Source organism: Platichthys flesus, chromosome 4, assembly GCF_949316205.1.
Source record: "Platichthys flesus chromosome 4, fPlaFle2.1, whole genome shotgun sequence".
NCBI lineage: Eukaryota > Metazoa > Chordata > Actinopteri > Pleuronectiformes > Pleuronectidae > Platichthys > Platichthys flesus.
The window spans coordinates 1,574,830-1,596,335 of record NC_084948.1 but is presented as its reverse complement, the minus strand read 5'-3'; the positions used below and the strand labels follow the sequence as shown (position 1 = coordinate 1,596,335).

General features: G+C 41.9%; 2 protein-coding genes across 5 annotated transcripts in view; one reads left to right on the top strand and one right to left on the bottom strand.

Annotated features, from left to right (window-relative positions):
• LOC133951755 (clathrin heavy chain 1) overlaps nucleotides 1-16,327 on the top strand; it is a 34,479-nt gene extending 18,152 nt beyond the window's left edge. Inside the window, exons 19-33 of one of the 2 annotated variants that reach the window (XM_062385881.1) lie at nucleotides 216-361; nucleotides 3,307-3,490; nucleotides 3,683-3,875; nucleotides 4,039-4,196; nucleotides 4,303-4,467; nucleotides 4,675-4,782; nucleotides 5,008-5,175; nucleotides 5,264-5,413; nucleotides 5,533-5,664; nucleotides 5,852-5,962; nucleotides 6,134-6,304; nucleotides 6,855-7,076; nucleotides 8,512-8,532; nucleotides 13,003-13,078; nucleotides 14,692-16,327. In XM_062385881.1, the coding sequence (XP_062241865.1) occupies nucleotides 216-361; nucleotides 3,307-3,490; nucleotides 3,683-3,875; nucleotides 4,039-4,196; nucleotides 4,303-4,467; nucleotides 4,675-4,782; nucleotides 5,008-5,175; nucleotides 5,264-5,413; nucleotides 5,533-5,664; nucleotides 5,852-5,962; nucleotides 6,134-6,304; nucleotides 6,855-7,076; nucleotides 8,512-8,532; nucleotides 13,003-13,078; nucleotides 14,692-14,822 (2,136 nt within the window). In that variant the 3' untranslated portion in view covers nucleotides 14,823-16,327. The remainder of the gene's footprint in view (nucleotides 1-215; nucleotides 362-3,306; nucleotides 3,491-3,682; nucleotides 3,876-4,038; nucleotides 4,197-4,302; nucleotides 4,468-4,674; nucleotides 4,783-5,007; nucleotides 5,176-5,263; nucleotides 5,414-5,532; nucleotides 5,665-5,851; nucleotides 5,963-6,133; nucleotides 6,305-6,854; nucleotides 7,077-8,511; nucleotides 8,533-13,002; nucleotides 13,079-14,691) is intronic. The other variant, XM_062385882.1, reaches the window with a different exon arrangement.
• Nucleotides 16,328-16,629: 302 nt separating this feature from the next.
• Nucleotides 16,630-21,007, bottom strand: cfap45 (cilia and flagella associated protein 45). 3 transcript variants are annotated; one of them, XM_062385883.1, is made up of 12 exons: nucleotides 20,947-21,007; nucleotides 20,723-20,824; nucleotides 20,007-20,119; nucleotides 19,684-19,819; nucleotides 19,421-19,591; nucleotides 19,146-19,324; nucleotides 18,820-18,949; nucleotides 18,389-18,535; nucleotides 18,039-18,152; nucleotides 17,709-17,902; nucleotides 17,326-17,550; nucleotides 16,630-16,846 (listed from the first exon to the last, which is right to left on the bottom strand). In XM_062385883.1, the coding sequence occupies exons 1-12, from the start codon at nucleotides 20,947-20,949 to the stop codon at nucleotides 16,780-16,782; spliced, it is 1,581 nt and encodes a 526-aa protein (XP_062241867.1). In that variant the 5' UTR covers nucleotides 20,950-21,007; the 3' UTR covers nucleotides 16,630-16,779. The 3 variants fall into 3 exon arrangements, with proteins under 3 accessions (XP_062241867.1, XP_062241869.1, XP_062241870.1); XM_062385885.1 differs by lacking the exons at nucleotides 20,723-20,824; nucleotides 20,947-21,007 and adding an exon at nucleotides 20,251-20,501; XM_062385886.1 differs by lacking the exons at nucleotides 20,723-20,824; nucleotides 20,947-21,007 and having other exon boundaries at nucleotides 16,631-16,846; nucleotides 19,684-19,772; nucleotides 20,007-20,234.
• Nucleotides 21,008-21,506: the final 499 nt, after the last annotated feature.

Below are 21,506 nucleotides of genomic sequence, written 5' to 3'. Positions count from 1 at the left end.
ATTGTTTTTGTGTCAGTGTAACAATATGCACATCTTTGCTGCATTGTTTATTCTGTAACATAAACATGTTCATATCGGCAAACATATCTGCTTAGACCATTATGTGTGCGAATGGCTCATAGTATCCGCTTTTATCTGCCAACCAATAAAGCTATCAGGCTCTAATAATAATTCCAGATGTTGTATGTATAACTCGTTTTCCCTCTGTGCTGCAGGTAGTACAGACAGCCTTGTCAGAGACCCAGGATCCAGAGGAGGTATCTGTCACAGTCAAGGCATTCATGACCGCTGACCTTCCCAATGAGCTTATCGAGCTGCTGGAGAAGATTGTCCTTGATAACTCTGTCTTCAGTGAGCACAGGTGAGAGGCTGCATATCACCTCTATATCCCAAATGTTTTTGGCTGTCTTGTTTAAGTTTGAGGCATAGGAAACAAGACTTCGGAATTTAATTTGAAGTTTTTGGACATAACTCAATGAGTTTATTTTACGATCAACACATATTTTCAGAAGCTCATTGAATTGTGATCACGTTCAAAAACTCAATCAAAACTAGGGCTACGATGTAGCACTAACGGGCCAGAGCACATGCGATTATAAGTCTGTTGCGGTCGGTGAAGAAAGAGCGTTCGATGACCAAGCGCTCGTCACCGTGTTGCATGCATTTGTGTGTGTGCGTGTGTGCGTGTGTGCGTGTGTGTGTGTGTGTGGCCAGCACACCGGTGCTCCGACCTCGCTCGGAGAGACCCACAGTGAGCTCTGAAGATGGCCCAATCTAGAGACATGCCGTCTTCTCCTGTTAAACTGAATAAACAGCGCTAACACGCAAGACCCTGTTTGTGAGGCCATGTATTGTCCATAGTGTGCAGGGGTTTGAAACCTTTACTATCAGAAGAGACATTTTGCCCCCTCTTCTGAGCGAGTGGGCGGGGTCGGTGCCCCGAGACCCAAGACCGGTGAGCCCGCTACACACACACACACACAACACACAAACGCTCCTGGTATTTCATGAGGGCCTGATACGATGATGATTAAAAAAAGTAACGTGACGTTCAATCACGTTCATCGTTACGTTCATGTTAATAATATGAAAACTGATTTGTTAAGTTGAGCGTTCGCTAAACATATGCACAACACTGTACAGTACAGCCACTGCAGAGGGGCTGAAGAGCCGCGTTCAGCTCCAGAGTCACGGGATGACGACCCCTGTGCGGAACCGAAATTGTATGGTGTATTGGACATTTTAGTGTCTCCTGTGGCAGCGGTGTCCATCCCTTTTAGCTGTCCTCTGGAAACACTTCCGTTGTGTTGTCGCCACTATTTGCTGCGCGTTCGTCTATTTGCTGCGCGTTCGTCTATTTACTGCGCGTTCGTCTATTTGCTGCGCGTTCGTCTATTTGCAGCGCGTGTGTCTATTTGCAGCGCGTTTCTGTAATGTGTTGTGTTGTGTTGTGAAATTCACTTCCTGTATCCAGCAGGTGGCGCTATGATTTTAAGTATGTTGCTTTCTAAATGTCATCAGGTCACGACTCTTGTCTTACATGTCTAGTTTGGACTTGATTGGACCAAATATGTCCAAGATACAGAAGCTTGTGGTTTAATGGCGTGTAATCAAACTTTGACGCAACGCCACGGTCACACGGTGTGACGAAAAATCTATTTTTAAATTGGTTTAAATCTCCATCTTGTTGGGATGACACTCAAGTAAATTTAACGTTGATTCGATGAAATCTACGACAAGTGCGTCAAAGTAAACATGTGGAATATGACCAAAATGGCCACTAAATCCAAAATGGCGGACTTCCTGTTTGTTTAAGAATATCTATCCATGAGACTTATTTCTTTGTCATGAAAGACACATGTTTCTTTCAATTTGTAGATGTAGACCAATCGTAGTGCCGGGGCTCCCCTTCAGGAGGCGCTAGTCAGTTATTTTGCCACGCCTATTCCTTAAAACCACCTGAATATCTTCAAGGGGGGGCTGTTGATACACACATGTAGTTTGAGGGCGATGGACCCATGATCATGGAAATTGCTGTTGAGCCATTTTGCCACGCCCATTTCCAAATACTCCAGAATAGTAAATTTTCACCACTTTCTAATTTACTGCAAACTTTTAAAACTTTTTGAGCACGTTGAAAAAGCACTCCGAATAATCCTTACAATTTCAGTAGGTCCTCCCACCGGAGATGTTCGGGCCCTAACTAGGGCTACTTTGTAGCACTGGCGGGCCCGAGCACCCGCACGTTGAAGCCTGTTGCGGTCGGTGGAGAAAGCGATCGATGACCAAGCACACGTCTCCAAGTTGCATGTGTTTCGCGCACTGCGGCAAGATAGACGCTTCACTTCCTTCGTCCGTCATGCGATGTCGATCCTTGCCTGCTAATTGCTCATTACGGTCCACGTTATCGATTGCAAATCACAATGTGAACATTTCATGTAAATCGAATGATAATTGTCAAACAAAGCTTATTTCCTGTTGCCAGTAGGTGGCGCCATCACAATTATTACACACAGACATATAGATCGGTTCAAGTAGATGCTCTGATGTAGCGAGCAAGTTTGTGTCAATTGGACAATGTTACCACAAAGTAATTTTCACACTGATTAGTAGGTGGCGCTAAGACCCTGAACTAAAATGTATTTATGGAGCTGTTCAGGTCACGATTGTGATCATAGGTCAGTAGTTTGGAGCCGGTTGGATAATGTAGAGTTGATTAACAAAGTACTTCCTGTTTTATGGCGAATCCTTCGGTGGCGCTATGACACTGAGGAAATATTGACACATAGAGCTGTTCAGGCTTGTACTCTTATCATGTGACAGAAGTTTTGTAGTGAAAGGACTATGAACACTGGAGTTATGACAACATCGTGTCCTTTGTCGAAGGATGATCCTTCGCCGCACATCAATGTTTACACTGTTTGAGGAAAGGTCACAATTCTGACAATGATCCATTGACTTTCCTGAGCTCTTTTGAGCTGTATATTGTAAAGCAGCCAGGAGCAGTTCATCAAAGTATAAAACGTGTTGCTTCCTATAACCACCAGTGGGCGCGATTTCAAGTCACAATTTCTGTGTAGATGTCATCAGACCGGGACTCTTGTCTTATGTGTCCAGTTTGGACTTGATTGGGCAATGTTTGTCCGAGATACAGAACCTCGTGTTTTGATGGCGTTTAATCAAACTTTTTACGGCACGCGACAGTCACACGGTGTGAAGAAAAATCGGGCCCTAAATATATTTCTGTTTTTCAGCTGCATAGAAAAGGATACCTTCACAGAGAATCCCCTGTCTTGGTTGTTTCAGAAACCTCCAGAACTTGCTCATCCTGACTGCCATCAAAGCTGATCGGACACGTGTGATGGAGTACATCAACCGTCTGGACAACTACGATGCTCCAGACATCGCTAACATCGCCATAAGCAATGAGCTCTTTGAGGAGGCCTTTGCTATTTTCAGAAAATTTGATGTCAACACTTCGGCTGTGCAGGTCAGTGCATTGCCGCTCGACTCTTCTGTGTTTAACATGAACTAAAAACCTTATAACAGCTTCTGTACAGTTGTAAGCCAAGGTTATTATTCAGGAATCATATACTCGATCTACATCTTGATTATAGCGACCACCAGAATGGCATTACTTAGCTTGTTACAGTATGATCTGAGTATTCTGCCTTTTTTCCAGGTTTTGATTGAGCACATCGGTAACCTAGACAGGGCTTATGAGTTTGCTGAACGCTGCAATGAGCCACCAGTGTGGAGTCAGCTGGCAAAGGCCCAGCTTCAGAAGGGCTTGGTCAAAGAAGCCATAGACTCTTACATCAAAGCTGATGACCCCTCTGCTTATATGGAAGTGGGACAAGCTGCAGCACAAAGTGGTAAGATGTAATTTATCTTTCATTAACTCATGTGGTGAGTTGTGTAGAATTTGGGAAATATACAAAATTTTGTTTGCGTTTATTGTTATATGAATGACGACACTTGTTGATACAGTGGATTGATGTGCTTATGAAACTGATTGCGGTTGTTTGCTGTGTGCAGGGAACTGGGAGGACCTGGTGAAGTTCCTGCAGATGGCCCGTAAGAAGGCCCGTGAGTCGTATGTTGAAACGGAGTTGATCTTTGCCCTGGCAAAGACCAACCGTCTGGCTGAGCTTGAGGAGTTCATCAATGGACCCAATAATGCTCACATTCAACAAGTAAGTCACGCAGACATACAGCGCTCAAATATACACGCTTAACTCTGTTTCACCTTTATACAGTTCTTTACTTTGAGGATTTTACTTTCTTTTTTTGTTCCTGCAGGTGGGTGACCGCTGCTATGATGACAAGATGTACGATGCAGCTAAACTGCTTTATAACAATGTGTCCAACTTTGGCCGTCTGGCCTCTACTTTGGTTCACCTGGGAGAGTACCAGGCAGCTGTGGACGGAGCCCGAAAGGCCAACAGCACTCGTACCTGGAAGGAGGTGAGGACTGATGATACACTTTCACTTTTAACTCTTTATAATGAGATAAAATCCATGTTTATATTTAGTAGAGTCAGTGACATACTTCAGTTCTTATCCATCACTATCCCTTTATACAGTGGCAATGAACAATAAATACCTTGGGCAGTGTCGTATCCACTCACCTTTATGAAATACATCTAATGATTGATTTTTGTGATCCTCCAGGTGTGTTTTGCGTGTGTAGATGGGAAGGAGTTCCGTCTCGCCCAAATGTGTGGCTTACATATTGTTGTCCACGCAGATGAACTGGAGGAACTCATCAACTATTACCAGGTACACAGGGTTACAGGGGCAGTTCTAAAACATTTTACACTTAATATGAATTTGAAATCATTTATGAACATGTAAGGCTTGAGAAATCAGATATCATTTTACTTTTAATTAGGTTTATGTTCAGTACAATTCATTGGTAAAGTTTGACCTGTGTACTAAAGTTAAATGACATGTATTTTGTTTGGATGGCTAAGGGCATTCTCATTAAATCTGTGTGTATGGCAGGACCGTGGTTACTTTGAGGAGCTGATCACCATGCTGGAGGCCGCTCTCGGTCTGGAGCGTGCACACATGGGTATGTTCACAGAGCTCGCCATCCTCTATTCCAAATTCAAGCCACAGAAGATGAGGGAGCACTTGGAGCTCTTCTGGTCCCGTGTCAACATTCCAAAGGTAGGCGAGTAAAACGACAGCAACATCAGTTATTGATAATAAACACACTCCCAAAAAACTTTCACATGATAACCTTTTTGTGTGTCAGGTTCTCAGGGCAGCAGAGCAGGCCCACCTCTGGGCAGAGCTGGTTTTCCTTTATGACAAGTACGAGGAGTACGACAATGCCATCATCACCATGATGAACCACCCAGCTAATGCCTGGAAGGAGGGCCAGTTCAAAGACATTGTCACCAAGGTAAAAAAAAGACACTGTTGATGAAATAGTGATACTAGTTAACATTCTGATAACTTTCTGATAAGTTCTACTATTTACAATCATGCTCAAGTTCAAGTGAAATGTTTTTTTTACTCTAGGTGGCCAATGTGGAGCTATACTACAAAGCCATCCATTTTTATCTGGACTTCAAACCATTGTTACTGAACGACCTGCTCATCGTCCTCTCGCCAAGACTGGACCACACACGCGCTGTCAATTTCTTCAGCAAGGTCCTGGGCCATTGATGCTTTCTGTAAACTATTTTCAAGATGTTATTTGGATTTAAATACAGCCTATCATCAGAAAAATGAAATCTAAAAGTGTTGTGTGATCACCTTCATGGCGAGAAAAAGGGTAGTTAGTACAGGAGATTACTTGAAATAGACATAAATATTTTTTGTCTTAATCATTGTTTAGGTGAAGCAGCTGCCTCTGGTAAAACCTTACCTAAGGTCTGTCCAGAACCACAACAACAAGTCAGTGAACGAGGCACTCAACAACCTCTTCATCATTGAGGAAGACTACGCGGTATGATTTGATAATGTTCTCCATTGTGTATCGTAACAGATTATATATAGATATATAAATATACCTATATATCTATATATTTTAATCAAACATTTTGATGTCGCTTGAAGAAAGAAAAGGGAAGCGAGTTTAATGTTCTGCTGTATGTTAAACTCTCTGTCTCTTATCCAGGCTCTGCGTACTTCTATCGATGCCTATGATAACTTCGACAACATCTCGCTGGCACAGGGCCTGGAGAAGCACGAGCTGATAGAGTTCAGGAGGATTGCAGCCTACCTTTTCAAGGGCAATAACCGCTGGAAACAGAGCGTAGAGCTCTGCAAGAAGGACAAGCTCTACAAGGTGCACAGCTGTTCAAAACAATAACTCTCTAATAATATCTAATCCTAGAAATCAACTGAATACAATGAATCAGTTGCTTCCAGGGGGTCTTAAAAGGTCAAACATTTTAAAGTCTTAAATATTACATACAAGTTCTTGCATACGTTCAGGTATGTTTTAGTTATATTACATCAATAAAATTACAAACACGGAACAGTGAGGACCTGATATTGACGTTTGACTCGACTGAGGGAAAGACTATGAATACCCAATGCTCCGCCTGAAGTACTTTGTGAGATAATGTGGCATTTCGAGGGTTTTTCTTTATTGGGCTACTTTACCTTTTTTCTTAACTGTGTAAATTTAATAAATTCTGGGACTCAAATGTTTATTTGTATTAGTCATAGTAACATTAATTGACATAGATGTTAAATTGCATTCATTAATGTCATAAAAGGTCTTAAATTGATATTATTGAAACCTGCAGAAGCACTGAGCATGTAAAAGGACAGGTGTGGTCACTTTTCCTCAGTCAGTTTATTCAGTTGTAGTTGTGCTTTCCTTTGTGCAGGATGCCATGCAGTATGCGTCAGAGTCCAAAGACACGGAGCTGGCGGAGGAACTCCTGGCTTGGTTCCTGAATGAAGACAAGAAGGAGTGTTTTGCCGCCTGCCTTTTCACCTGCTATGACCTCCTGCGGGCCGACGTGGTGCTTGAGACTGCCTGGCGACACAACATCATGGACTTCTCCATGCCCTACTTCATCCAGGTCATGAGGGAGTATCTGTCTAAGGTGGGTTGGCCAGAGGCAATGTGTGTGTGGACAAGAAGGTTTCTTAAGAGCATATTATAGTTAGAGATGTCACAAGAACCGATACTTACGATACCTTTCGATGCTAAAGTGAAATGTGAAAGGGGCGGAGCTATCTGGGAGCGCGCGCGCAGACACACACACATATTCCCCCGCTCCTGCTAGTGTCTGGGGACACTAGTTGTTGCACTATGACCAATCATTGCACTTTATTATGTTGTGCTATGCTCTATTGCACATATTTTGTATTTCTTATGACATTTTTCTATTTTTCAAATATTTTAATAAAGAGTTCATGCGTCAAGTTCAAATACATAGAATCTTAGAAAATCCTTTTTTTACCTTGGTATCGAAATTGGCATCGAGAATTGTGTTATTTTACTGGTATTGTCATCGACTACTGAATTTTTGGTATCGTGACACCCCTAATTATAGTACATATTATAGATACTGTTTACAGTTCTAAGATTACTTCAGTGAAAGAATAATTAGAAGGTTTATAAACAAGACATCCCACTTACATGTTGACTAATCGTTTTGTCCTCTTGTTATGTGTTAAGATTTCGGAAATAGTATTTGTAAACATGATCTGATCAGTGGAGATGTCCCATGTCAGATCTGTTCAAATTGAGACCCTAAATATGGAATAGAATCTCAAAAATGTTTCCCTGTACTAATATCTGGCATTTCCACTAATCTGATACCTTTAAAGTATCAGCAGCAAGTTAAAGTGGTTTGCAAATATCATTGAAGTATAGGTAGTGCGACAGAGTTCCCTACAGACAGTGTTACTGTGTGGCCTATTCTTTCTTCCATTCATGCTCATCTTCCTCTGCTTCTGTTAGTCACATGTCATCACTGGTGTTTCCTTTTTTTGGGGGGGTGTTTTTTTCCATTCAAGCTACTTTTTCATACAAATGTGTTCCGGAGGAGATTCATAACTGCTGTGTCACTCGTCACACAATTTATACCTGTTACATAGCAAAATAATATACAACCCATATTGTTTTCATGGACAACAGAGCTGAGTGGAGCATTTGTTAAAAAAAAAAAGAATAAAAAGTGGTTGCATTTATTTGAAACTTTGAAAACCCAACTACATCAAGATGTCAAATACACAAAAGCTATTTTTTTGTGGCTTACAGCTAATTATATATTTATATATATATATATAGAATTATTTTAGTTAAGACTAAGAAAATGCTTAATCAAGTCAATATCTGTATTTTTATATAGTAATCTCAAGTCTGCATTTGTATCAAAAGTGGCGTTATTACCCCCAACTCTCTCAGGATTTTTGTGTTTTCTTTGAGTAAAAAGTCCTTTGTTTGCTCTTCTCTCTCTGTCAGTTTCTATTTTGGGAGACTTCCATTTGTTTTTTTCTTCCTGAAGTTGCCTCTCTGAATTTCCTTTCCAGGTTGATGCGATAAAGGAAAAGGTGAAAGTCTAACCCATTTTCTAATCATTATTTTTTACCCCTCTTCCCCCCTTTCCTGTAGCCTGTAGTTTGGAGGAGTGCAATTTAGCTGAAACTGCATGACCCCTCTTCCCCCCATGTCACTTTGCTGCTTCTGATCGTAAACTCCACATCTCCACTAGATCACCTTCAAACCCACAAAACTCCAGAGCGGGGCTTCTAACACTCCTGCCTCAGGGCTCTGATCGGTGTGCTGGTGTCAGTGACGGTTTTTAGTTTGACTCAATACAACAAATGACAAACGATAACACAAAAATAGCTGTTTTTTAACCCGTGTACCAGTAGCGGTTTGGTTGAGTACTTGTATTTAAATATATGTTTTCACTTGATTGCTGCTGCTATCACCACTGTTTGTCACAGAACCATAAGGAGTCTTGGGATATGTTTGGGCGGTAAGGATCCACCTGGTGGGGCCTCTTGCTCAGGGGTTGAAGGACATATTTTTTTCGCCACATTTGCAGTAACCTTAGAATTGTGACAGTCTTGTGATGCAATTGTTGTTAAAATGCAGCCGCGGAAAGATAAGACCCCCGAATTGAGACAAAGCTGCTTTGCCCAAGCGTGAAACTGATTGTTGTAGTTATGATAATTGTTCTAGCATCAAACGCTGTGCCCCATCACAGCATTTACCTTCAAACACAGTGAGCCGTCGTCTTAAACCAGGACACTCATAGGTCTCCTCAGGCATTTGTGAAGAATGTCGCTCTGGAGAACTTGCTCACCTGCAGTTGTCAGGTGCTTATTCTCACAGACTTGTAGAAGAATTATAATGTTCAACTCTCTTGTAACAGCACTCAGCTGCAGTCTGCTGCCAACCATCATCCTGATGTGAGGTTCAGTTCCACAGAGCTTATTCACAGCAGCCATTTTGACATGAAAGTTTAGTTTAACACGTGTTACAAATCAGACAAATTAAGGTTATTTATTTAACAGAAAAGAACCTTAATTAATTGGATTAGTTAATCCTGTTTATTAGGGATGGGCATTCGATTAAATGGTCTTAATCGATCGTCGTAAGAATAAACGATCGATTTTCGATTAATCATTAATATTTTTTAATTAAAATTCACTATTTATAGGCTATATAAAAATGCTGTCAAAATAGAAAAAACAGCGTATTTCCTCATTGAGATCTTTATTACAAGATGAACAACTCTTGTGGCAGTAAAACGGGATCAGTTCAATGGTTACACTTGAAAAATGCGCTGCTGTACTCTTTAGCCCCGATGAGTGAGCAGCAGCTAGCCGCTGACAGCTAGCTCGATTTGTTGTCACGCATTCACTCCCGGAACCCCTCACCCAGACCCGGGTCTGTCTGGGTTCCCCTCTGCTTGGACTGACGGTCCGTGTGCGGACATGAAGCCAAGCAGCGGAGCGGAGGCTAGCACCAGACTGCTTGCTGCAGCTGCTAACATCCTCGCTGTGCTGCGTTCAGGGCAGCTCGGATATTCTAGTCTCCCGACACATAGCGAACATGCAATAGATTTCCTCGATGAAAAAATGTCTTCGACAAAATTCTTAATTATCAATTAATCGATCGTCGATTAATTATGCCCATCCTTACTGTTTATACTATTTCATGTCAAATGGCTGCTTTGGAAACGCTCTATACCTTGATTTTATAGTTGTACAATGACAATATAGGTTACGATAATTTTTTACCCTGTTGACAGTGTATAAAAAGAGTTTAAATTTGTTTGAGAATAATAATTCTTAATGATATCTTTAAATCAAGAACCGGAGGAGACACATTTAATATCTGTCTATGGACTGTGGCACAGTAGCAAAGACTGCAGCTAAGTGTAAAACCTAATTTAAATAATACAAGCACCAATGAGGCATTTGTTATAATGAAGTGACCATTCTTTCAGAGACCTATCTATTTCCCTCCTTGTCTGTCTATATGACTGAATGTATCCTATGTGAGCGAAGAACACAGACCATAAGAATCATTGACATTGGGTCATTTTTAGAGGGGTGTTTGTTTTGACAGTATATGTCTCTCTGAGCATTCTGTGATACAGTCAAGTGTGGTCTCTTCAAACCACAGACAACTCAAGTGTATGAGCAAATACTTGTTTTGGACAACCACCACCACACACACCCGTAGCATCAGTAGCACTCAGGCCTGGCTAGGAGACATCATTGTTGGCTGTGCCTGCTTCTGGAAACCTTGAACTGGCTGAACAAAATCATCCCCTCCACCCTCTGTCACACTCCACTATGGCTCTGCTTTCTTTCTCTCTTTCTTTCTTATGCACTTTTCAAGAAGTCACCAATCTAAACTGCCGCTTCAGCATGTCTATCAACCCTCCTCTTCTCAATCAAAACAACAGCCTGTCTTCTCTTCAAACAGTCTGCTTAACCAGACTGACTGACTGTCGTATGAAACTACAGCGTATGTAGAGAACTGAACCCAAAACCACTGTAAGAGCAAAGCCTATCCTGCACCATCATCATCATAAGTGTTTCATCTGCACACTGTCCTAGCTGAGGATGACATATGAAGCTTTTCACTGGCTGCTAATTCTTTGAATTGTTTTTAGCTTTGTCTTTTGGCCTTTCCCCATCGTTATCCGCCTCTGAGCTGCTCAGCAAACACTAAAGCACCAAAAAGGACCAAGCAGTTTTGGCTAAATTATTCTCCAAATGTGTAAAGCTGTAAACACACTTGACTGACTCTACAAAATGTTTATGATTGGTTTTCCAAACACAGGGCCAATGAGTAAAGGGGAGAGATAATAAGAACAGGCAAATGGAATAACAATCACTTAATCTTACCTGCAAATATTTTTGATATCTAGAATAACACTCAGCAGAGAGCAGTTATTATCCAAGGCCCTACAGTACCCTTAAAATCAGCACACTGCACCAAGTAACGAAAACTCATAGATATCAGTCTTCTTGATCAAGATTTCTGCTTTATTTCATAAGAAATTCACAAAAATGTCCTCGCAATGTCAAAGGACATGAACAATAATCCTGGATCTGCTAATGTCAGTGAATGGACTCCAAAATGAGACAAGTTTTTCCTCGGCCTAAACCCGACCCTCCCGTCAAGTTTCAATAAAATGTGTTCAATAGTTACTGCTTAGAAAAACAGCAATGAAAGTATAGCCTCTTATTGACTGGCAAGTCAATCATCCAAGAGAAATTAAACATAAACTTTTATTGACTTTATTAATTAGATATTAATCCTATGCAACAAGGAATGTTTAGGTTTTGGACAGCTGATCACATTTTACTCAATTTCCTCACATTCTTTAGGCCATATGATTGATTTGTTATTTGATCATTTAATTTGCTAATTAATTGATAATTTAATAGGTTTTAATTTACTCTACACTGTAGAAACCTGCTAAATGTGTACTATCTTTATGTCTTGTTTGTTTTTGTCTCCAGGGTAGGCTTTGTCCACACTGATACTTTCTAAATCTGATATAGAGTCAGTTTTGTGTCTAAACAGCTCAGTTTCAGGAGTTTGAAAATCCAAAGTAATGTAGACCCTAGGTGTAAACATTGATTAAGTCAGTGATTTTCAACCTTTTTTGAGCCGCGGCACATTTTTTACATTTGCAAAATCCTGGGGCACACCACCAACCAAAATGACACAAAATGACACTCTATGGCCTAACACAGTACATATAATACATATAGTTGGTAACATAGTTTATAAATGTATTAAAAAGCACTATTTTAAATTATTTCAGCCCTTTATCACTCTGATCTTTTAATGAGCACAAATTGAATCAGATTTATGAAATAATCTTTGATTTAACGAAACTTTATTTAACAGAGACATATTATGCCCATTTCACCACAGTTGATATGGCTCCTTGGGGTCTTAATGAAATGTCTGTAACATATTTTGGTCAAAATACCACAAGGACAATTTAGAGAGCGTTTTGATATCCTGCTGAGGGGTGGACAAACTTACTAGGGGGGGGGGGGGGATATAAGTGTCAGTCCTTGTAAGTCTGTTCTGGTGCGGGTTGGTTCTCTACATACTCTGCATTTCCAACAGATTAGTGTAGATGATTTGCGTGGCTGGATGGTGGGACCATTATTACCCTGTAGCTCTGATTTTGTCTCCTCTCCTAATCCCTTCCACAAAGAAGTGGGTTCCTATCTGATACTGATGTGGCCAAGCACCCTAGAGTATCCAGTAGCTTTAGTTGTAGTTGCTCCTTTTGCCTTATAGAAGGCCCCCAACATCAAATTAGCAAGGCCTGCCTCCTGAAGTCCGATTTAATTTAAATCTGGACTTTATTCGTCTTCGCCTGTCAGGAATGGTCCCATCCGTCAGCCAGTGTTATAACTCAGAGGTCAGTTTTTACAAACCAGGCATCTAAGCTCTCGCCCTTCAAGAGCCCAATCGGCATTAGCATCACTCAAGTCTGACATTGTCCCTCTTGTTGTTATTTTCCATAGGTCGACAAACTTGAAGCCTCCGAGTCCCTGAGGAAACAGGAGGAGCAGGCCACAGAGTCTCAGCCCATTGTTTACGGTAAAAAGACCACACACAGGTTTTAACCATGTTACTGTGATGCAGCCTTTACCATGACATTCAGAATCAGTTCACACCTGGTATTAACATCCTGAGTGATCCCATCACAAGGGGTCAGTGCTAAGTTCAGGTGTTATTACACACAATTGTATTATGAGATCTGATGACTCAAACCTCATTCAGAGATGGTCTGGGATGTCGCAACATGTGGAGTGTATTTGAGGTGTCCCGATCAGCCCTGTGGCATGAGCGGATCTGCAGCTTAAATCAGAGTGCAATGAGAGAGATGAAAAGTCAGTGTTAAGAAAGCTTTTGTTTTCATGGGCTTTAGTGGCATTACAGCAGACTGTGATCTTTATCATTACCTCACATTTGAATGTGCTCTACTGTGCAATTATGGAGAATCCGTGAAGGATGGCTGTGAAAAATGTGATATTCAACACTTTCAAACTTCTCATGTAAAACAATAGAATCTTGGATAGGCCACAAAATGTAGTCTTCTTTCTTCTTATTTTATTTGTATTTTTCTTCTTAATCTAGTTTTTATTCCACAGTCTTTTACCACTCTTACCATTATTTAAGCCATTTTATTATATGATGCTTATTTTGACTTTTCTATTTATTATGAGGGACAATGTCAGACTTGAGTGATGCTAATGCCGACTGGGCTCTTGAAGGGCGAGAGCTTAGATGCCTGGTTTGTAAAAACTGTCCGGTCAGCATGTGCAATTCAGTCCTTCCCCCAAAGCATTCAGCAACCCAGCTCTCTGGCTCTGACTCTCAAGCAACAGTAAAGTTAAGGGGCCAAGTTGTGTGTGTGGTGATCGGCGGTGAAAAAAACAGCACGAGTGGAAAAGCAGGGAGAGCAGCAGCACACCATGTAGCAGTTGAGCAGGCGCACCGCTATTCTCAAGCGCACTCCCGTCTGGCTGTTTAGACCAGTCAGACCGGAGCCGCATTTCTCCGCGCCAGTCAGTCGGTCATAGAGTGTTAGGGTTGCCATCATTAAGGGTTTCAATAACCGGGCACCGATATCCTGGTTTCACAGAGGAATAAGACACGCAGTCGTCATCGGTTTGTTTACCGGTACCGGAAGAGATTAAAATATAAAGCATAGACTTCAGAATAAGGTCACATATTAATAATCGCTTGAATAATCGTAATTTTGATTGTCCAAAATAATCGTGATTATGATTTTTTCCATAATCAAGCAGCCCTACCAAGAAGGACCCACTTGTTGGAGCCAGCTTTTTTAGGGACCGAAGGAAGAATTTGTTTGCTGCATTTGAAGGATGGGATAGTCTAGTTGCACCTCAAATGGTACAGGACCTTATTTAATATAATACCATCATATTTGGTCTTCGTGACCAGAAATATTGTCCGTATGTATTTGCCTATAGAGCAGGGAATTGCGATCCATCACAAGCGGTCAGAGGAGACACTTGCAGGTCGTATTTTAATACCAGATGTGAACAGACGAAGTTAGCACTGACCACTTGTGATTGAATCACTTAGGACCAATGTTAATATCAGGTCTGGCCAGGTTCTTAGACGGCACCTGGAGAACACAGTCGCGCTGGCTGTAAAGACTCATCTCGATGTTTGATTTGCAGGCACACCCCAGCTCATGCTCACAGCAGGGCCTAACGTGGCTGTTCCTCCCCAGCAGCCCTACGGCTACGGCTACACAACAGCACCAGGCTACGCCCAGCCGCCACAGCCAAACTTCGGTTACGGCATGTGAACACACAACACCCTCCTCCCAACCTTCACCCCCACCACAACTTGACCCAACATCTTCCCTCCACCTGTCCTTCTCTCTTTGTGTTCCTCACCAGCTTTCCATGGTCTTCTACTCACAACAGGGGCCAAAAAGCAAGCAACAGCCCACTCTGATTTTGAGTAATATTTTTTTATTCTGTTGTGTTATCAGAAATAACATTTTAGTGCATCGAAGGAATTTTATTTGTATCGTTTTGAAAAGAGAATTGGACCACATGTCTCTTTGTTTTTCACATTCCATATTTATGTCTACTTATTTACAATGTTTGTTTTTCTTGTGTTTTATGTTTATGTTATTTTTGTATTGGTTTATGGTTTGTGCAGAAGTGGACTTGCTAAAGCTCAGCAACGAACCTTTGAAGTAGGTGGAGGATTATTGGATTTTGCACTCGTGAAGAATTTAACGTAGAGAAGCTCTTACTTTTGATGTACTGAACACGTGAACAGCTTACATTGTCTCGTTTGTCTGTATACTGCAATTCATCATTGTATATTCTGAGGAAAAAATTGTTACATATAATATTTGAACATATATTGCCATGTCACTGGCTATAGCTAGCAACACTAAGTAATGATAGTATATTCTGCACAGGAGTGTAGCTTTATGGAGTTTTAAATGCCTGTGTGTGCGTGAGTGTGCGTGAGTGTGTGTGTCCCCGTCCTGATGGTCTAAATAAGAATTTTAACTCCCTCTCAGCCTTTACTGGGCTGTACAATCCACCCTCCTAGATAGCTAGTTAGCTCTCCTTCATTGGTTCCATGTATTTAGGTGACCTCTTGTGCCGTGTACAGTACTTGTGTGAGACTGTGTCTGTGTATGTGCAAGGACAGGACCACGGCTCCTAATCCCCAGGGCCCTCCACCCTCAGCCCCTTAACCGTACCGTGTGTGTATTTACTCTGAACCCTCCCTGTCACTGAGGTCCGTGTATGCTGGGTGTTGTGGTGTTTCCCTTGGTCACCATTACTTTTATTTTTATTTTTTTGATGTGTACAGATGTGAACATGACAAATTAAAAACGTTTAGATGGAGACCCCACCCATCTGTCCTCCACCCACTCCCCCTGTCCTGTTTTCCTCCTGCGTTTAGTGCAAGAACAAACATGGAGGCGGAAGACGACAGGCTGGTGGAACCTTTGTTCACCTTGGGACAGCCGGATTAGATCCATGAACACTCCTATAGGTTGTGTGTTAAGATGGTTATGATGAAGACATTAGATCTCAGTCAATCCAGTTGTCTGTTAAGAATGGTCTGAAATAAGAGCCTGTATTTACCTTTGATGTACTAAACATCCTTACATGCTTTGAGCTGTGTGTTAAGTGTCATCTTAACCCGAGCATAAGTTAAATTCCTTTCTGTTGTCATGCATATTAATAATAAAAGGGGATCTGTCATTATTAAGTGAAAGAATATGACTTAACTGAAAGGGAAATACTAGAGTAAATAAAAACAAAAAAATTTACCAAGTCTCTTGTGGGGTCACTTTATGTGAAACGTTTCAAAAAAGTCTATTACCTTGCTTGTCTGTCTGTTAGCAGAATTACACAGAAGCTAATGCATGGATTACCACCAAACTATTTGGAAAACATGTAGTATGGGTCAGGAGAGACCCCATTACATGTTGGTGCAGTCTGTCTTTAAAATTTGCAATATAAAGATTCTTCAACATTTTCTTTTACTTCTCATAGAAATTCATCGATGAGAAGCTCAGGCATGTCTAAAAGTGTATGTACAGATCCAAATAAAAAAATCCATATCTCTTGGATTTAAATGTTTCATAAGGGGACGTGGGTGCAACATAAACCTTTATTGGTACATACAAATATTCACATATCACATTAGTAATTGCAATACTTTCTCATGTAAAATGTGATGGAGAAATCAGACGAAGACACTTGCTAAAATGCTGTGTGAGTGACTCAGAGAACACAGGCCCTCGCCTTCCTCTCCACTTCACTGCAGTACTTCTCCGAGAGCCCTGTCGCCCTGCACATGGAGAAACACATCAGGTTTAGACAGTGAGGATACATTCAATATAGAGTGAGCTTGCATTCACCTCTGCCAAGACGATTATGTTTTCACCCCTATCTGTTTGTGAGTAGGACTACACAAAAATAATTTGGCAGATTACCATGAAACTTGGTGGATGGATGGAAAATGGATCCAAGGAAGAATTTGTTTAATTTCAGTGTTGATTCAGACAAGGGCAGATCCCAGATAATGTATTCTCTCTCGTTAACATTGTGAAATAGGACTTATTTAATTTTTTCATTTGTTTATTTCTCAAGAAATAATATTGGATGTGGGTATTAATGTCTACAATTTAGTGTGGATAAGAGTAAAAATCCAGATGGACTGTATTTAAATGTGGTTTCATGAGGGGACTGTTGGGCCTTGGTGGATATATGGGCTCTACTGAGTGACATTCTAGTTCAATACAGGTCTCTTAGCCTGCTGTAACTTACTTCAGCTCCTTCAGCTTCTTCTCCTTGAAGGCGACGATGCGCAGGCGTCTCTGCCGGGCCTCTTCCATCAGCTGGTCAGCCTCCTTGAATACCTCTCTGCGTCTGGCTACGGCCGAGAGCTCACGTTCCCTCACCTGCTGCCGGATGGCCTCCGAGTGACGTAGCGCTTTCTGACGCTGATTCTCCTCCTCCTCCATCTGTTTGGCTCTTGCTTCCGCTTGCACCCTGTGGAGAAAAGGGAAAAAGGTCAGTGTATGTGGAGGAATCACTATCAATAAAATGGTAGTAAAACAGAGCGGCTCACTACACTGATCAATTCAACCTGCTGTATATGGTAAGTGACAGACGTCCTTTACACAGAAACATCAAGTCGGGACTCTTACTTCAGCACCCTCTCAAATTCTGCCTTCTCCCGACCGGCCTCCTTCGACAGGAAGTGCTCTTTGCAGTGGACCTGCTTCAGACGCGCCGCCTTTAGCATGGCCTCCTCCTGTGCCTTCTTCACGGCCAGCTCCTTCTCTTTACGCCTCCACTCTCTGTCTTTGATCTGCTGGTTCCTCCGAGCCTGGAGCCCGTCCTTACAAACAAAAACAAGAAATGTATTAAATTCCAATGGATCCGTGTAACTGTTATTAGGCTACTTTAATGTGCAATGAGGATAATTGGGCAGTTGCGTGTCTTATTGGATTTTAAAAGTCAGCTTGTTTCTGCACCTGCTCGGCCTTGTAGTCTTTGGCTTTTTCTTGCTTTGCCCTCAGTCTGGCGATCTCCAGCTCCTTCTCCTTCTTGATTCGTCTCTGCTCTGCTTCAAATTCTGCTTCTCGCTCCTGCAGAGCTCAAGAATATCAACATAAAAAAGGGAGACTTACGTGCGTGTTAATAACATGTTAAACTGAACTTTCACTGTATTGAGAATTTGTGTGATGGATCAAGAATATCAACATAAAAAAGGGAGACTTACGTGCGTGTTAATAACATGTTAAACTGAACTTTCACTGTATTGAGAATTTGTGTGATGGATTTTTCTTCTGTGGAGAGATCCAGAACCTGGTTTTGATCTGACCTGTTTTTTCCGGATGTATGCCATGTCTCTTATGTCTGCCAGCTTCTCCTCCTCCTTCCTCTGCTCCTTGGCCTGCATGGTCTCAGCATTGATCCGCATCACCTCTTCCTGCAGATGCTGCTGCTCCTCCCTCTTCCTCACCAGGGCCTGGAGGGAGACATCCAGTAAGAGGACGTGTGTGTGTGTGTGTGTGTGTGTGTGTGTGTGTGTGTGTGTGTGTGTGTGTGTGTGTGTGTGTGTGTGTGTGTGTGTGTGTGTGTGTGTGTGTGTGTGTGTGTGTGTGTGTGTGTGTGTGTGTGTGTGTGTGTGTGTGTGTGTGTGTGTGTGTGTGTGTGCGCGCGCGTGCGGTTGCACTTCCCTCAACATGTACATGTATTTTCTCATTTTGTTATTGTGTGTTTGTGGGTTGTGTCTCTGCCTGGTGTCCGCACCTGGAGGTCTTCCAGGTTCATTCTCTCCTGGTTCTCTCGGACCTGCTGCTTCTCCAGTTCTTTCATCTCTTCATGCAAGTGCTTCTCCTCCATGCGCTGCTGGATTTGGTCGTAGATCTGCTGCATTCCACTTGAATGAAACACACATGCATGCAAATGTGATAACATCAGCAAACTGGAAGGCCTTTGCTTTTTCTGTTCACCAGTGGCCTACGATCAGAAAGTGGATCTCATGACAAGAATGTTAACAATAATGATGAAATACAATTACATCATTCACATGTAAATAATTCCATTTATAATGTTGTGTGTATTTCTCTGCGGACCTGATCCTCTGCTGTTTGTTCAGCTCCTCAATCTGCTCCACAGTCTCCAGGGCCCTGCGGCGCTCCACCTCCATCATGACGTCCAGACGCTTCTCCTCCTCTGACATCTCAGCCTGGATCAACTTCTTCTCTTGGATCTGGGCATCACAGATGGCTTGGCACTGAGCGCCCAGAATTTGCTGGCGACACCCCACAGAGAGCAGAGGTTCTGATGTTCATGTTCGTCTGCCAGTCACTGATCACTTTTGGACACTTCAAATATGTTTATGCTCTACCTTGTTGAGCTCTCTGATCTCCTCCTCCTGCTCCATCCTCAGGATGGTGGCCCGCTCCACCAATCGCTGCGCCTGCTTCTGAGCCTCCAGTTCAAGATCATTGAGTGCAGGGTTCACTTTACGGGACATGTCTGCCTCAAAGATCTGACGCTTCCTCTCCTCAGCAGCTTTCTGAATGAGGGATATATTTTAGGTTTTATTGTCTTATTGTTTATCTACAGGTTAAAAAAAAATTGTTTTACTGGATTTGCCATGTTTCCTACTATTTCTTCTTCCCTCTTCCTCTGATAAGCCTCCATCCTCTGCTCCTGGGTGAGAACCTGGCACGTGGACATGATCCTCTTAAACTCAGCTGGTGGGAGAATAATGGATTGTCCTGAAGGATCCTTCAGAGAGACCCTAAAAATGTTTAGGTGGTGTTGTTAAATCTCTGCAGTTTGTCTCGATTCCGCTCTGTTGCAATGACCTTTATGTTGTTTATTGTGACGAGTTTCAAACCTGCAGTATCTTATTTTTATATTATACATATATGCTTTAAATGTAGACACAGACATTCTAATGGAGTCTCTTCGGTGTGTGCTTCTACCTGAGGTTCCGAATCAGGTCTTTGGTGATGACTTGAACCGTCTCTCCCCCTTTGATCTTTTGGTTTTGACCCTGGCCCTTGGAGGCTGAGTGTTCACACTTGTCTGGTGATATCTGGACAGAGTCAGTCAGCAACATCTCACAAACGCACTCATAGCTTGTGATGTCTCCACACATGAAACTTCACACAATGACAGATTTGTACATTGTGCTGCTCACAGCTATAAAGCCGGTCATCAACTAACCAGAAGGTTGGTAGTTGGAACCCTGGCTCCTGACACACTGTCCCAAGACACTGAACCACAAATTGCCCCTGACAGCTGTGCCTGCATTGTGTGAATGTGGCTTATGCTAATGATGACTTTATTTATAACGCACTTTTCAAAATCTAAGTTAAAAGTACTTTAAAAGGGAAGCAAAATAAAACAGACAATCATGAGCACAGCATTATTAAGGAATCACAAACACAACATTCATATTCACTCTAAAAGACATACAATTATTTTAAATGTATCTTTTTTAATAGAATTCAATAACATGGAATTAAAAATGATAGATAGAAATGTAGATTAAGTGATAAGAAATTTAGCTCAGAAAATATATGATGTCAAAAGTATTAGTTGATAATTAATTATTTTAATTATCAATTAATCTACTAAAAGAGATCGAAATAGAATACAAATCAATCATTAGATATACCCCCCCCCCCCCCCTCACCGGTATGGTGTTACCAAACAGGGTCTCGTCCACCTCGGAGGTGGGGGCTTGTGCTCGGTACCTGCGGGATTCACCGCTTCTCCTCGAGCTGGATGTGAGGCTCTGTGGGGATAAATATCCGTGTATAACAATCAATAAGCATGAATGACAGTCATCCATGGACCGCAGCCTTCAGATTAATGTATGAAAGGTGCTGCTAATCCTTATTTTCAACGAGCACTCACCATGGTTCATCGGATCCGTGCAGCACTTCTTCACAAATGCAGTGTGTTGTCAGTTGCCATGGGACAAAGATGTGAGGAGGGGCCATGGTTGTCAGGACTGCCTCACACGTGCGCACACAAATACACGCGCGCACACACACACTCTGAACCTTTGAACCTTTAAACCTCTGAACATACACACACACGCACACACGTAATAACAAAAATAAGAACGTTTGGGGTGTAAAGTCTTGACTCTTACACAAATGACAAGAAGTAAAATTGAGATTGATAGTTTCAGCACTGATTTATTGTTAATAATAGTATTATTATAACGGAATCATATAGTTTTATAATAATAAATCCTCAAAATAAAACATAATAAAATAGAAATTGTTATTTTATTTATGTACGTTGAGGCTCGAGCCCATGCTCAGCCCATGCTCACCGGTTGAGTCAGAGTACATCGAGAATGGGCGGGGCCAGTTGATCACGTTACGCGGAAGCAGCATACGCTGCACTCCTCGGCAGTGCCGTCATCAGGAGTAGCTCCCATGGCTGTATTATTATTATCATAGTAC